Source organism: Lactuca virosa, chromosome 4 (assembly GCF_052849685.1).
Source record: "Lactuca virosa cultivar CGN04683 chromosome 4, Lactuca_virosa_CGN04683_v6, whole genome shotgun sequence".
NCBI classification, from domain to species: Eukaryota; Viridiplantae; Streptophyta; class Magnoliopsida; order Asterales; family Asteraceae; genus Lactuca; species Lactuca virosa.
The window spans coordinates 151,371,247-151,384,817 of NC_136429.1; the positions used below are offsets into that span (position 1 = coordinate 151,371,247).

The window sequence follows — 13,571 nt, forward strand, 5'->3', positions numbered from 1 at the left end:
TTAATTAATTGATAGATTGTTATAATTCAACGAATAAGCATCACGTGACCTTTAAGGACACATTATACCAAAAAACAAGATTTGTAGAAAATGACACAACTCTCAAACATATGTTATAAGTTATAACCGTCATAAAATTATGTTTTATTAATTTCCCCCTTCTGTGTAACATATGTCCAACCCCCCTCTCTCTCACCTTCTATAAATATATAGATTGTATGCATATGTGTTGTGGTATCGATTCAGTTACACGTGAGGGAGAATTTGGAATGTTTTCGAAAGTGTTCACTTTGATGAGTTTGAAATCAAGAAATAGTGATTAAAAATTCAAAGGAAAGTTGCAGAACATCAATGGCGTTTTCTTCTTTCTTTGTTTCTATCATCATCCTCTCTTTCCCATCTTCAATCTTCCCTTCTCCAGGTTCTCTCTACCCATCTCTCTCTATCTCTCTCTCTCTCTCTCATGAAGTTTTCTCTCTTTGTTATTGTTGTTGTTGTTGCAGATGCCCCCCTCTATGATTACTCTGCTTACACACAGGTAATTTCTTTGTTTCTTCAGGACAACTGTTCATGAAAATGAGTTCATAGTTCATGTTTTTAAATACGAAAACAAGAAAAGATTTGATGGGTGTTTGGATTTGTTTAAAATTGTTGAAACAGTGTAAACTGGAACCCGAGGATCCACTTTACGATGGAGGAATTCTGAAAAATGAAGCTGCAACAATGGAATTCATTACGGAGGGTAACGGGACCATGGTCTCATGGCCTGCTTTCGTGCTGTCAAGTCTTCATCCTTCAACCTTCTACAGTTTTTCCAGTTAAGATTATTATTTGAATCAAATCGGTAACTTTTCAAATTATTTTATGGGAAATTGCTCTAGTTAGTTAATGTCAATCAATATCAATATAAGTAATATATTTATTCTTTAGTTCGAAGTTTGACTAGTCATACCAACAATATACTTAAAAGTTAAAATATCACACGAATAATACTCCCTCCGTCACAATATTATTGACCACAGACAAAAAACACACATATTAAGAAAAACATTAATTACCACTAACTTTATTTAATAAAATGACAGTTTTGTCCTTACTTTGCATTTAATATTCCATTTAATGTTTATTTGGTTAAAAATGTTATTTATTTTTAGAAGTGAACTATTATTTTGGGACAAACCAAAAAAGAAAGATGGACTATAATTTTGGAACGGAAGGAGTAACAATTTGTAGCGCCACACTTTGTAAAACGTAATTTAATTTAACATATAACATAATTACATTTATTTTATTATTTACATAAAAGAGCAATGTAAAGGGCTTCTCCAACCTAATTTTTACATCAAGTTTGATGTAAATTTGGTCCAATCCGTGTTTTTGAATAATATAATATAATATGAGATTTTATATTATTTATTAACACCAAACAAATATAATGTTAGTTTTTTCAGCATTTTATAACGATCCTTCAACTTTAAATTTATATACTTATAGTCTATGGATATTTTACTAATATAAAACACAATATATATTTACATAAAATATATATAATTGACATATCTTACAAGTAATATATATATATATATATATATATATATATATATATATATATATATATATATATATATATATATATATAATAATAATAATAATAATAATAATAATAATAATTAAAATAATATTTACAAAACTATTAGTATAATAAAATTATATCAATCAAGTTTATAAAAAAATTAATAAATATGAGGGTTGATTTTTATAATTTAAAAAAGTTAACAATTTGGAATATACCTAAAATGTTCCTTCTAGTGTTAAAAATAGTATAATAGATCAAAAACAATATAGTGTTTAGGGATAATGACATAAAAAAAACCTTTAAATTTGTAAGTTTTTATTGGTTTCACCATTTTACAGATTTTAGGTTTATTAAAACTAGATGTTTGTAATTTTTTTTCAACTTTATCATCTGGTTTGTTAAAACCCTTTCGTTTGATAGAAATATTTGGTTTCACCTTTTTTTTTTTCTGGTTCATAAAAACCCTTAAGTTTGGTTTTTTGGTTTATTAAAGCCTTAAGTATGGCAAAAAAATTTAGTTTAACCGGATAAATTTGCAAAAATGATAAAATTTAAAAAAAAAATTGCAAATTTGAGGAATTAATGGACCTAAAGCACAACTTTAGGTAAAACCGACAAAAACTTGCAAACTCAAGAGTTTCTATGACATTTGCCTAGTGTTTAAACTATCTTTTAATACCATTTTTATTAATTTTGTGTAAAATATAATGTTAAGAATTAGACATGTTCTTACAATTATTAACTATTTTAACAATCTACTTATATTTTGTTAATGAATATAATAATATATATAAAAAATAAAATACATTGTTCATATTGGAAAGAAAAATAAGTTTGTTACTGTAATTCATTATATATATATATATATATATATATATATATATATTTATAACAATCTACTTATACTTTGTTAGTGATGATAATAATATATAAAAAATAAAATACATTGTTCATATTGGAAAGAAAAATAAGTTTGTTACTGTAATTCATATTATATATATATATATATATATATATATATATATATATATATATATATATATATATATATATATATATAGTTATCATAAATAAAAGATATAAATACTTGTTATTAAGTTGGTGGTAATAGATCACTCTTTGTATTATATTTATGTCGCATCACATGTCATGTCATTCCCAACACGACTTTATTTTTTGTTAGGAAATGGTCACCACACAACACAACACACCACACCACACCATTTTAATTTTCAGGTCACCTTTTTTTTTTAGGATTTTAATAAATAAACAAAATAATTCTATAAAATATAACATGTAAACAAAACATTACATTTTAATTGAAAATAAAGGCATTACAAGACACTAAAAATACATTACGATAATTAAAAAACATACAACGTTAACTACTTTAAATTGACCCCTAATTTTTTCTTGAATCTTTGCCTTCAACTCTAGCAAAAGTTTAAGATCTTTAGAGGCCTAACTTTTGGTGCTCATCCGCTTCTTGTCGTCGAAGAATTTCTATGTGCTCACGTCTCAGTACATTATTTTTTTGTTACACTACTATGTGCTACTTGAATTTCTCTTTTATTTCCACGATGTGCTTTGATTTTCTTTCAGTTTCCTCCGCATGTTTAGCAACTCGCTTCTCCTTGTCCCTTCCTACCGACCACCACTGAGGAGGGGAGACCTCTGCAATTTCATCTAGAATTTCATTCGTATCGACGTCAAGGTCGATGTGAGTTCATGCATCAGAAACGTCGACCAAACCCGAATTGTGTGACCTCTTTGATTGTGTTTTCGGCGATGTTGGAACGTAAGACCATTTTGGATATTTTCTCAAAATCTCCCATGGTTTCTCAAAATTGAAAACATGGCTCATCTTTAATTGATATTGCGCCTTCATGATTTTAAAACACATTGAAGTCCCTCCTATCGCTTTCTTTTTCCGGATAAAGCTTATTGTACATTCCGTTGAATTTGGTACACCTCCTGTTCATTTCTCGCCATTTACTACTTAAGACATCGTTGTTGCGGTATAGAATTTTCTTCATCTTAGCATGAACTTTTGTAGTACCCCTTCCCAAAAAAGCATTTTCTTCATACCATTTCTTGCCATTTACTACTTAAGACAATGATCATTCTTTTTTTAGTGGACGGTAGAGGAGGAAATTATGTTAGCGGAGGCCTGATGTGTGACTTTAGAAAACATCATTGACATAATTGGTATGAAGAAAAATGTTTTTTGGGAAGGGGTGCTCCAAAAATTTCATGCTAAAATGAATAAAAGTCCATAGCGGAATAACAATGCCTTAATTAGTAAATGACGAGAAATAACATAACAGGAGGTATACCAAATTCAACGGGATATACAATAAGCTTTATTCGAAAAAAGGGGTAGCACTTACTTTGATGTTTTTAAAGCTGCTAATGCACAATATCGATTGGAGATTGGCCATGGTTTCAATTTTGAGAAACCATGTGAGATTTGAAGAAAATATCCAAATTGGAGTTATGTTCCAATGCTATTAGAAAACACAATCGAAGAGGTCACAAAGTTCAGGTTCGGTTGACGCTTACGATGCATGAACTCACATATACCTTAATGCCGGGATGGATGAAATTCCAAAAGACATTGCGGAGGTCTCCCTTCCTTGACGACCGGTAGGAAGGGACAAGGCGAAACAAGCAACTAAACATGCGGAGGAAAGTGAAAGGAAATTGAAGGACATGGTGGAAATAGAAGAGAAATTCAAGGAGCACATAGTAATGCAACAAGACAAAAATGTATTGAGACATGAGCACATAGAACTTCTTCGGCGACAAGAAGTGGTTGAGTGGGAACAACAAAAATGAGAAGAAAAAGTCGAACGTGCATAACTAGAGTGAGAAGACGCACTCTACCCACAACAACAACTCATCAATGATTCGCAAATTCTAAGGACAGTCACCACCGAAGGTTTGTCGTCCGAAGATCATGACATTTTGCTAGAGTTGAAGGCAAAGATTCGAGAAAAAAATAAGGGTCAAATTTACGTTAGTTATTTTTGTATGCAACGTTGTCAAGATCGAAATCTTATATATGATCGTTTTCAAGTTTGCAAGATCGAGATCGTAAGATTGGGATCGAGATCTAAAAAATTACATAAAATGGTAATTGATCATATAAAAAAACTTTTTTCCGTATATCATGGTTAAATAGCTGAAAAAAGAAAAGTAACTAGTCATGTAGTCATGTAGTGATTAATGACATGGTTAAATAGCTAAAAAGAGCATTAATACTAATTATTTATCATACAACAATAACAACTCACAACCTTCATGTTATTTGCTTTAACTATAAGGAGGAAATCGATAACAATTTCAACTTTTGAAACTCAATTAAAAACCACAATTTCTCAAACTCTCAAGGAAAAAGGCTCATGTTTATTGTTGAGTTTGAACTATTGAAGGAAGAAATTAATAAGTCAAAGCAAAATCTCAATACCATCATCGATGATGGTAAAACGTAAAAGGAAAAAAAGAATTTTATTGTTGTTGGTCATTTACGGTTCAAAAATAGTACAAGAATGAGGCTACTCTCGATTGCGCATTAGGTAAGGAGACCAAGTCAACTACCAAATGGGTAAAGATAAAAAAAATTGGATCAAAATTTGACAATTTTCATGGAATGGTAGGGTCGGATCGGATCCCGATCCCGATCATACAATCCTGTCTGTGATCTTACATGTAAAATGATCATATTGTGACCTGACAATGTTTTTACACGTAGGATCGTAATATCTTACGATTAAGATCCCGATCTTGACAACCTTGGTTGTATGTTTTTATTTATCTTAACGTATTTTTAATGTCTTTATTTTCATTTAAAATGCAATGTTTTTGTTTAAATGTTATGTTTTATAAAATTCTATTTTATAAATTATTATTTTTATATATTAACAAACGAAAACAAAAACGAAATTAAAATGGTGTGGTATATGGTGGCCATTTCCTAGCAAAAATGAAGCGGTGTGGAGAATGACATAGCATGTGATGTGGTAAAATAAATGACGTGGAGAGCGTGACCCGTACCCACCAGCCTGCCTTTGCGTTATATTCTCCATGGAAGAAGACATGACGTTAGGGTGGGGCGGTATTCCGGATGTGACCACAACATTGAGGAGGTGCCACCTAGATATCCTCTCACAACGTTTAGACCCATAACCACACAAAAATACCCCAACATTAATTAACATCTGACAAATTGATCTCTTTTTACACTATTAAAACAAAATGATCATCAATTCCGTAAACGCTTGATTAGGAAATTCCAAAAGATTATGAAACTGATTTTTATCAACAAGTTCTATTTTGAGAAATTCCAAATATTTGCAAATTGTTCATATTTCACAATTCTTTAAAAATTTCATAATCAAAATTGAAACATTTTCAAAACTTTGACGCGTTTTGTGGCTGGGATCATTCAAAAAGGCATTCCTCACCAATTGTTAAATTGATTCTCATTTTATGTTAATGCTAAAAAATATAGTTAATTTGTTAAATATCAAGTCATATGTTGATCATTATCTCTGAAATATATAAATTATATATTAATAATTTGATCAATTTATAAAAAAGTACTAAATACTTTTTCTGTTGGGGAGTTGTAGGTTGGATCAAGATCTCCGGTTCAAATTCATCCTTGATTACCGCAAGGCTATCAACTGGAAATTCTTGTGTAGGGACAGTTGTTGCACGTCATGAATGTTGGTCCTTCCTCAAAGGTGGATTTTACATAAATTCAGAATCAAATCCCTCCCTACTCTACTTCCAGGTGCCACAAATAGCAACATATTTTGCTTTATTTTTCCTCACAATATACTTCTACTCTTATATCAATTTAAACAATATGTAACATGAAATCTTTAAAATCATGTAGAATTCTGATGACAAGGAGATTACCATAACAATTTATAGTGCATCTTTGCAACCCTTTACTAAAGAGCAATGGTCACTTCAACAACAGTACAAGATCAACACCGTATGTACAAGTCGATGAAGCATAGTTTTTGTTTTGTTTTCTTTCAGTTTTTTAGATGTGGATCTTCATGAATCTATCATTTGATTCAGGAAAGGAAGCGTGCTGTCACAATTCATGTGTCAGATAAACAAGGAGCTCGGCTACAAGGGGCAGTGATCCGTGTGGAACAAGTTTCGAAAGATTTTCCATTTGGATCCGCTATAAACAATTACATCATTGGAAATTTACCTTATCAGGTATGTTTTATGGTTCAACACATGAATGTACCATGTTCTTTTTTGACAATTGCTAGAAATAGTAACGTAGTTTACTCTTTTTTATAATATAGGCAACGTATTTTGTTTTTAAACCAAAATAGCAACATACTTACATTTCTTTATCTATAATAGCAACTTACTTATTTTCTTTTCCCGATAATAAGAATATGTTACTCGTAATCGCAACATACTTACATTTTTTACTATTAATAGAAATATGTAACTCATAACAACAACATACGTACATGTTAATGACACCTAATAGTAACGCACTTACAATTCTTTGCACATAATTGACAATATCTACATTTTTTTACAAAACAGATAAAGTACAATGCCTATATTCGTAGCAAAATGTTAATATATTGCCATTTTAGGTAAAATATAAAATAAAATGTTAATATATTGCCATTCTATTCAAAGATGATCAAAGTCTGAGTTCATTTAAATTTACTTTTATAGAAATGGTTTGTGGAACGATTTAATGCGGCCGTATTTGAAAACGAGCTCAAATGGGCTGCAACCGAGCCTAAACAAGGGGTATACAATTACACATTAGCCGATAAAATGCTTGATTTTGTTCGAGCAAACCAAATTGTTGCTAGAGGTCACAACATTTTTTGGGAAGACCCAAAATACATACCTTCATGGGTTCTTAACCTAACCGATCATGAGCTAGAGCTAGCAGTGAAACAAAGAATCACAAGCCTAATGACAAGGTACAAAGACGAATTCGTCCACTGGGATGTTAGCAACGAGTTTCTTCACTTTGATTTTTACGAGGATAAACTTGGAAAAAATGCTACTTACGAATTCTTTAAAGCTGCACATGAAGCCGACCCTTTAGCGACACTTTTCATGAACGATTTTAATGTTGTGGAGAGTTGTAGAGATGTTAAATCTACAGTCGACACTTATATTTCGAAAATGATTGATTTGAGGAGATTTGGAGTTTATATGGATGGGATCGGATTGGAAAGTCACTTTGAAGTACCGAATTTGCCTTTGATGCGAGCCATTCTTGATAAATTTGCAACTTTACAACTTCCGATTTGGCTTACGGAAGTTGATATCGCGAATACCTTAGGCCAAGATATACAGGTTAGTATCAAGATTCACTTTGTCCTTCATGAAAAACTAGACTATTTGCGACAGAAATGAGTGTCATTAGATCCATAAATTGCATCTCTATAGTTGTGTTTATTAGGATAAGACGAGAAATTGTCAGAAAATTCCCAATATTATCGGAAAAGTTTTACTTTAGTCCCAAATTATTATTTTTTGAACATAAAAGTATCGATTATTGCATTTTGGCTCAAATTAACAAAAAAATCATTTTTTTTTTCTTTTAACAGTAAATAATATATTAATCGGGACTTTTCTATTAAAAAGAAATAATTTGGGACTAAAGTAAACTTTTCCGAAAATATTATGACTTCTCTAACAATTTCCCAGTATATGAAATAACATGACATAAGAAGTTGTAATGTGTTTTACTTATTTTATTTATTTTGAAATGAGATCGGAATAATGTCAAATGGGACAAATCTATAATTTTTTAATATATGTCCCATTAAAAAGGTTAAACAATAGGGGCAACTGTCCAAATTATTCTATGATATGTCATCGTAAGTGAGTCTCGTGACACCAAATGGGTAATTTTTTAATTTTTTTTATTTAATTTTATTTAATTTTTTTTGTGAAGCGTGGGTTGTGTATAATTTTTTTTTGGAGGAAACAATCATTTTCATTGTAATAAAAAGAATTAAGAAAGACTTCTAAGACGCATATTAAGTTTTTAATCAGCTCTTTTAAGAGCTAGTAGTCAAATATTTATGCAATGGTCCGGTTTCATTAGTTAAATCCATATTTTCTACCTTAAACACAAAAATAACATCTTTAAATACTATTGTTTTTAATATATTTTTTTCTCTCTTATAGGCAACTTATTTGGAAGACGTTTTGCGTGAAGGCTTCTCACACCCTTCAGTGAATGGAATAATGTTGTGGTCTGCCTTGAAGCAGAATGGAAAATGTTACCAAATGTGCCTAACTGATACAAATTTCAACAATCTTCCAGCTGGTGATACTGTCGATAGGCTTCTAAAAGAATGGCAAACTGGGGTTATCAATAGTCAAACTGACGAACATGGTACTTTTAGCTTTTATGGGTTCTTAGGCGAATACACGGTCATGGCTAATTTTAGGGGCAAAACTACGAACTCCACATTTTCCGTTAGTAAAAATGATGAAACAAGACATTTTAGCATTCAGATTTGAATTATATGCATCAAGTCCATGTATGTGCATTAATAGAAACATGTACCATAAAGATTCATTATGCATTTGTTTCTTCGTATTGTTGTTTAGTTACTAGTTATCGAGGTTGAAAATTGTTATAGTTGGTACAAAGTTGTAAGAACATTGCTCTTATGGAAAAAGGTATAGCTACATGTATCGGTAAAAAAAAATAACTATGTTGTTATTTCTCAGAATTTAACCATGTGTCATATGTTATGATATTGTAGTATATATCTCTCTTAATGTTAGTGTATAGAGATATATTACGTTGTATGCATGAAGTTAGGCATTAGGCATTGGAAATCTCTCAACAATTTGAGAGTAAACCACAAGACTACTAGAGCTGCTTCAAATCCACTATCACAAATATTTGAGCAATACAAAACTCTTCTCTAGATGTACCAGAGGCATACAATAAACATCAAACACTTGGAACATATGGCTTCAAGTGTTAGGAATCAAATAAGCAAAGACAAAGAAGAATATCACCAAAACAAGGGATGCTTTCCGGCAGAAAACAAAAGCAACGATTCCCGAGGCTCCAAGACAAATATGGGCAAACAAACTGGACGATTTAAAGGCTTCGATGTTAGGAAGTAGCTACCCGAAAATCAAAGAAAACGAACTATTGGATCTCTGGGAAATTACCAATGCATGAGTATCTTCAAAAACGGGAAATAGATGAAACTCTCTCTCTCTCTCTCTCTCTCTCTCTCTCTCTCTCTCTCTCTCTCGGTGGCTGCCCGACAGGTAAAGGGTTGAGTTTTGATCTGGTGGAATTTATTGGATGATACTATGCCCAAAGGAGAAGCAAGGAGAATGTCATGGGGAAACTTACTGATGCAGTTGAAAAGAGCATATTGCTCCGAGCGAGACCTCCTGATTATCAACAATGAGTTATAGAATCTGAAGAAAGGAAAACTAAACGTCAATGAGTATGCTCCAGCCTTCACTGAAAAGATGAAGTTGGTACCTTTGATACCCACAGAAGTTTCTAAGGTCGATAAGTTCGCTTACAGACTACCAGTGGACTTTCGTCTAATGGAAAAGTTAGCAAATACTTTGAAAGAGGCTATCTGGTCAGCCAAGAATGAGGAGATCCAAATAAAGGAAAAGAGTCTAGAGAAATCTGAGGAGGGAGAGAAGAGGAAGATCGAAGGATCTTCTAAATCCAATAAAAAGAATAGATTTTCAATATCTAATGACAAGGAGCTTGAGAGTAGCCTAAAGGCACAATGGCGTGACAAGTGCAAAAGGAAGCACTTTAGGAGATGCACCAAAAATGTAACCTGCTTCAAGTGTGGGAAGACTGGTCACTATACCAAGAAATGTTTTGCACGGCCAAGCAAGAGGTATGCTTTGAGTGTGGAGAAGTATGGCATTTCCATAAGGACTGCCCAAAGAAAAGAGGAACGGATAGGCCAAATATTTCACCGAAGCCGAAGGAAAGGACGTATCATATGATCCTTGATGAAATAACAATAGGTCGGGTTTAGAGAGCAGCTTATCCGAAGTTTGGGATATAAGGGGGGAAGTTGTATTAGAGTGAGTGACCTAATTTAATAGGCATGTAAAATAAATAAATCTGGTAACCGTTTTTGGAGATAATGCAATTTCCTAAATTATGTTATGTGTTTTCTGTGTGATTTACTTTTTATGATAACTTAATGAACTGTGAGACAATACTTGGGATGAGTATGAGTACATGTGAAAGGTAGTAGAGGCCTATACTATCGGAAGCACATAACTCACACCTAGATCAGGGAAAGTCACAAGGTTACTAAGTCTCTAAGTAATTGAGCTAATTTGTTTATTTCAATCATTACATTTGCTTCGGTGATGACTACGAAGATAAATATTATTCCGACCTTAGTAGTCGTATCGAATCGAGTCTGACTAATCTACAAAGTAAGTTCAACGTAGCATCCGACTTTAGTTAAAAGAGAGAAGGAAAAGATAATCGAAGCAATTAATAGAAGTATTGTGATTGCCGCTAAAGATAAGCAGCCTGTAGATAGAAGTGGTACATGCTAGAATTTGATTATATCACATTAGAACATGAGGGAGGTATCATTCATGTTAGACTCTGACTCAAAGAGATCTGAGTCTAAGTGTTGCATCATACGATGAGAGGTTATTAGAACATAAACCATCGATCTGTTACGGTAGACGAAGTAAGGTTAAGTGTGTTCTAGAAAGAGGAGGAGCCTCCAATGGAGATAAAATTTAGAAGGAAGATTAGGTGCCAGATTAAGCACCGTCAACAGTCAAGAATTCTAAGAGTTAGAAACTCATTAAAATGACATAAGAGTTACGGTTATCAACTAGGATGGAAAGGTAACGTGCAGAGTCATTATACTGTAACATCCGGATTCCCAGGTATCTTATTTTAAGTATTTACCTTGAGTTTTAGGGAGGGACTCGGCGAGTAGGCGCTCAGACTCACCGAGTAGGATCGCGAATTCTTGCCTAGATTAATGAGGGACTCGACGAGTCGATGCGTGGACTCGGCGAGTCCGCGCTGTAAAGTGAAACCCTAAATCTCAGGGCCTGAGCCCTATTTAAAGGCCTTTATGACCTCCATTTACGGCTACCATTCCAGAGAGAGATACCCTAGCGATTGTGAGCGAGTTGTGAGAGAGTTTGAGCCTTTTTGATCATTTTTGGTGTGATTTTGCAAAGGAGAAAGTGTTTCCAGCAAGGGGAGGTCGAGAGGATTGCATTCAGTGGGTTTTCGGCTTGGATCTTCAAGTTTGAGGTAGCTATTTGATCCTATCCTTCTGTTTTGCTTAAGGGCATTGAAGTTAGGGCTTTCTATACCCTTTTATGGCTTGTTTAGTTGTGTATAGTGTCCCATTGAGTGCTAAACTCTAGATCTGGACCTTTTGAGGTCCAGAGAGCCTGAACCATGCTGCTTTTTGTGGTTCTATGGAGGAAATGGACATAGGTTGCCATGTTAGAAGGGATTTCACCAAAATAAGCCTAGAGTGCCTTGTATGTGTACCAAGATTCGACCTTTACGTGTTTATTGGTCATGGGGAAGTCAGATCTATAGATTAGAGAAGCAGATCTGACCTCAGGAGGTCAGATGAGTGTTTTCATGGGAGGAACTCGCCGAGCCCATAAGGGACTCGACGAGTCGAGTCGGGTTGCCCTGCGATTCGTGACCTGTGATAACCCGATGAGTGCAGGGTTGACTCAGCGAGTCGAGTGTGGACCAGGGGCGAAGAGAACACGCATGTACTCGTCGAGTCACACAAGTGCACTCGACGAGTTCGGTCAATGTTGACCGTTGACTTTGTTGACTTTTAGGGTTTAGTCAGTGTTTGGACTTATGAGCCATTAGAAGGGTAAAATGGTCTTTTACCCTTCTTAGAGAACTTATAGAGAGGGGTTAGCCTAGCCTTTAGAAGTTGTATTAATTAGAGTAATTATTTATGTGATTAGGCGGAGGCTAGTGCAGTATTTCAGAGTTCGAGGTTTATCGAGTTACCCGAGGTGAGTCTTCTCACTATACTTTACCTTGAGTGGTAAGTAGAGTTATGTGACAGAGTATCTTGTATGCTATGTATGTGATGTGTTGCACTGCATTATTTCTATGTGATTTATGTTGTGTGTATTCCAGAGTTTACAGAGTTAGGACCAGAGGGTCCACAGAGTTAGGGCCAGAGGGCCCACAGAGTTATAGCCTCGAGTGGCTACTATGTGTTATATGTGGTATGTTGGGGAATTCACTAAGCATTTATGCTTACAGTGTTTTGTGTTATGTGTTTCAGGTACCAGTGAGGATCGCGGGAAGGCGCCGGCATGATCAGTACACACTATTAGATTTTTATACATTTTGATCTTGGGATGTGTTTTTATGGATTTAAGATGTGATACATTGAGATTTGAGAATATTTGTGAATGAAATTATATTTTTAAAAGTGAAAAATTGTTTTGAAAAATTACGGTGTTACAAGTTGGTATCAGAGCCTTGGTTTGAGGGATTCGGATACACCTTTGAGCGCATTTGAACTCAAACTGAGGATTTGAGGAATTTTTCGAAATAAAACAAAATTTTTCTAAAAGTGTAAAAGGATTTTGAAAAGAGCAGATCAGAGCAGTGTGTACGATCAGCCAGCGCCCGAACGGTGATTTCCCAAAATACCCTTACATTATGTGTTATGAGATATTATGTGGTATGTCATGCATGCTAGAGTAGGCTAGGTATTCATGGTTAGGACTAGAATGGGTCTGATTTGTGATGCCTTAGCCTAGGAGTTATTGCTACTATGAGATACTTCGAGAGTAAGTAGGTAGCAGCGAGGAGCTTATGAGTGGTCTACCGGAGAGTAGCCTGAGTTTAGTGAGATATAGAGTACTTGTGATCTGGGATCCTAGGAGGAGGACTTGGGGTGAATACCGATGCGCTGTGGAAGGTAGTATAATG

At 33.8% G+C, this 13,571-nt stretch overlaps 1 protein-coding gene across 1 annotated transcript; it reads left to right on the forward strand.

Annotated features, from left to right (window-relative positions):
- The first annotated feature begins 201 nt into the window (after nucleotides 1-201).
- LOC145107546 (endo-1,4-beta-xylanase 5-like) lies at nucleotides 202-9,279 on the forward strand. Its single transcript, XM_079044449.1, has 8 exons — nucleotides 202-421; nucleotides 504-538; nucleotides 661-817; nucleotides 6,211-6,374; nucleotides 6,480-6,581; nucleotides 6,671-6,817; nucleotides 7,301-7,939; nucleotides 8,780-9,279. The coding sequence occupies exons 1-8, from the start codon at nucleotides 352-354 to the stop codon at nucleotides 9,116-9,118; spliced, it is 1,653 nt and encodes a 550-aa protein (XP_078900575.1). The 5' UTR covers nucleotides 202-351; the 3' UTR covers nucleotides 9,119-9,279.
- The last annotated feature ends 4,292 nt before the right edge of the window (nucleotides 9,280-13,571 follow it).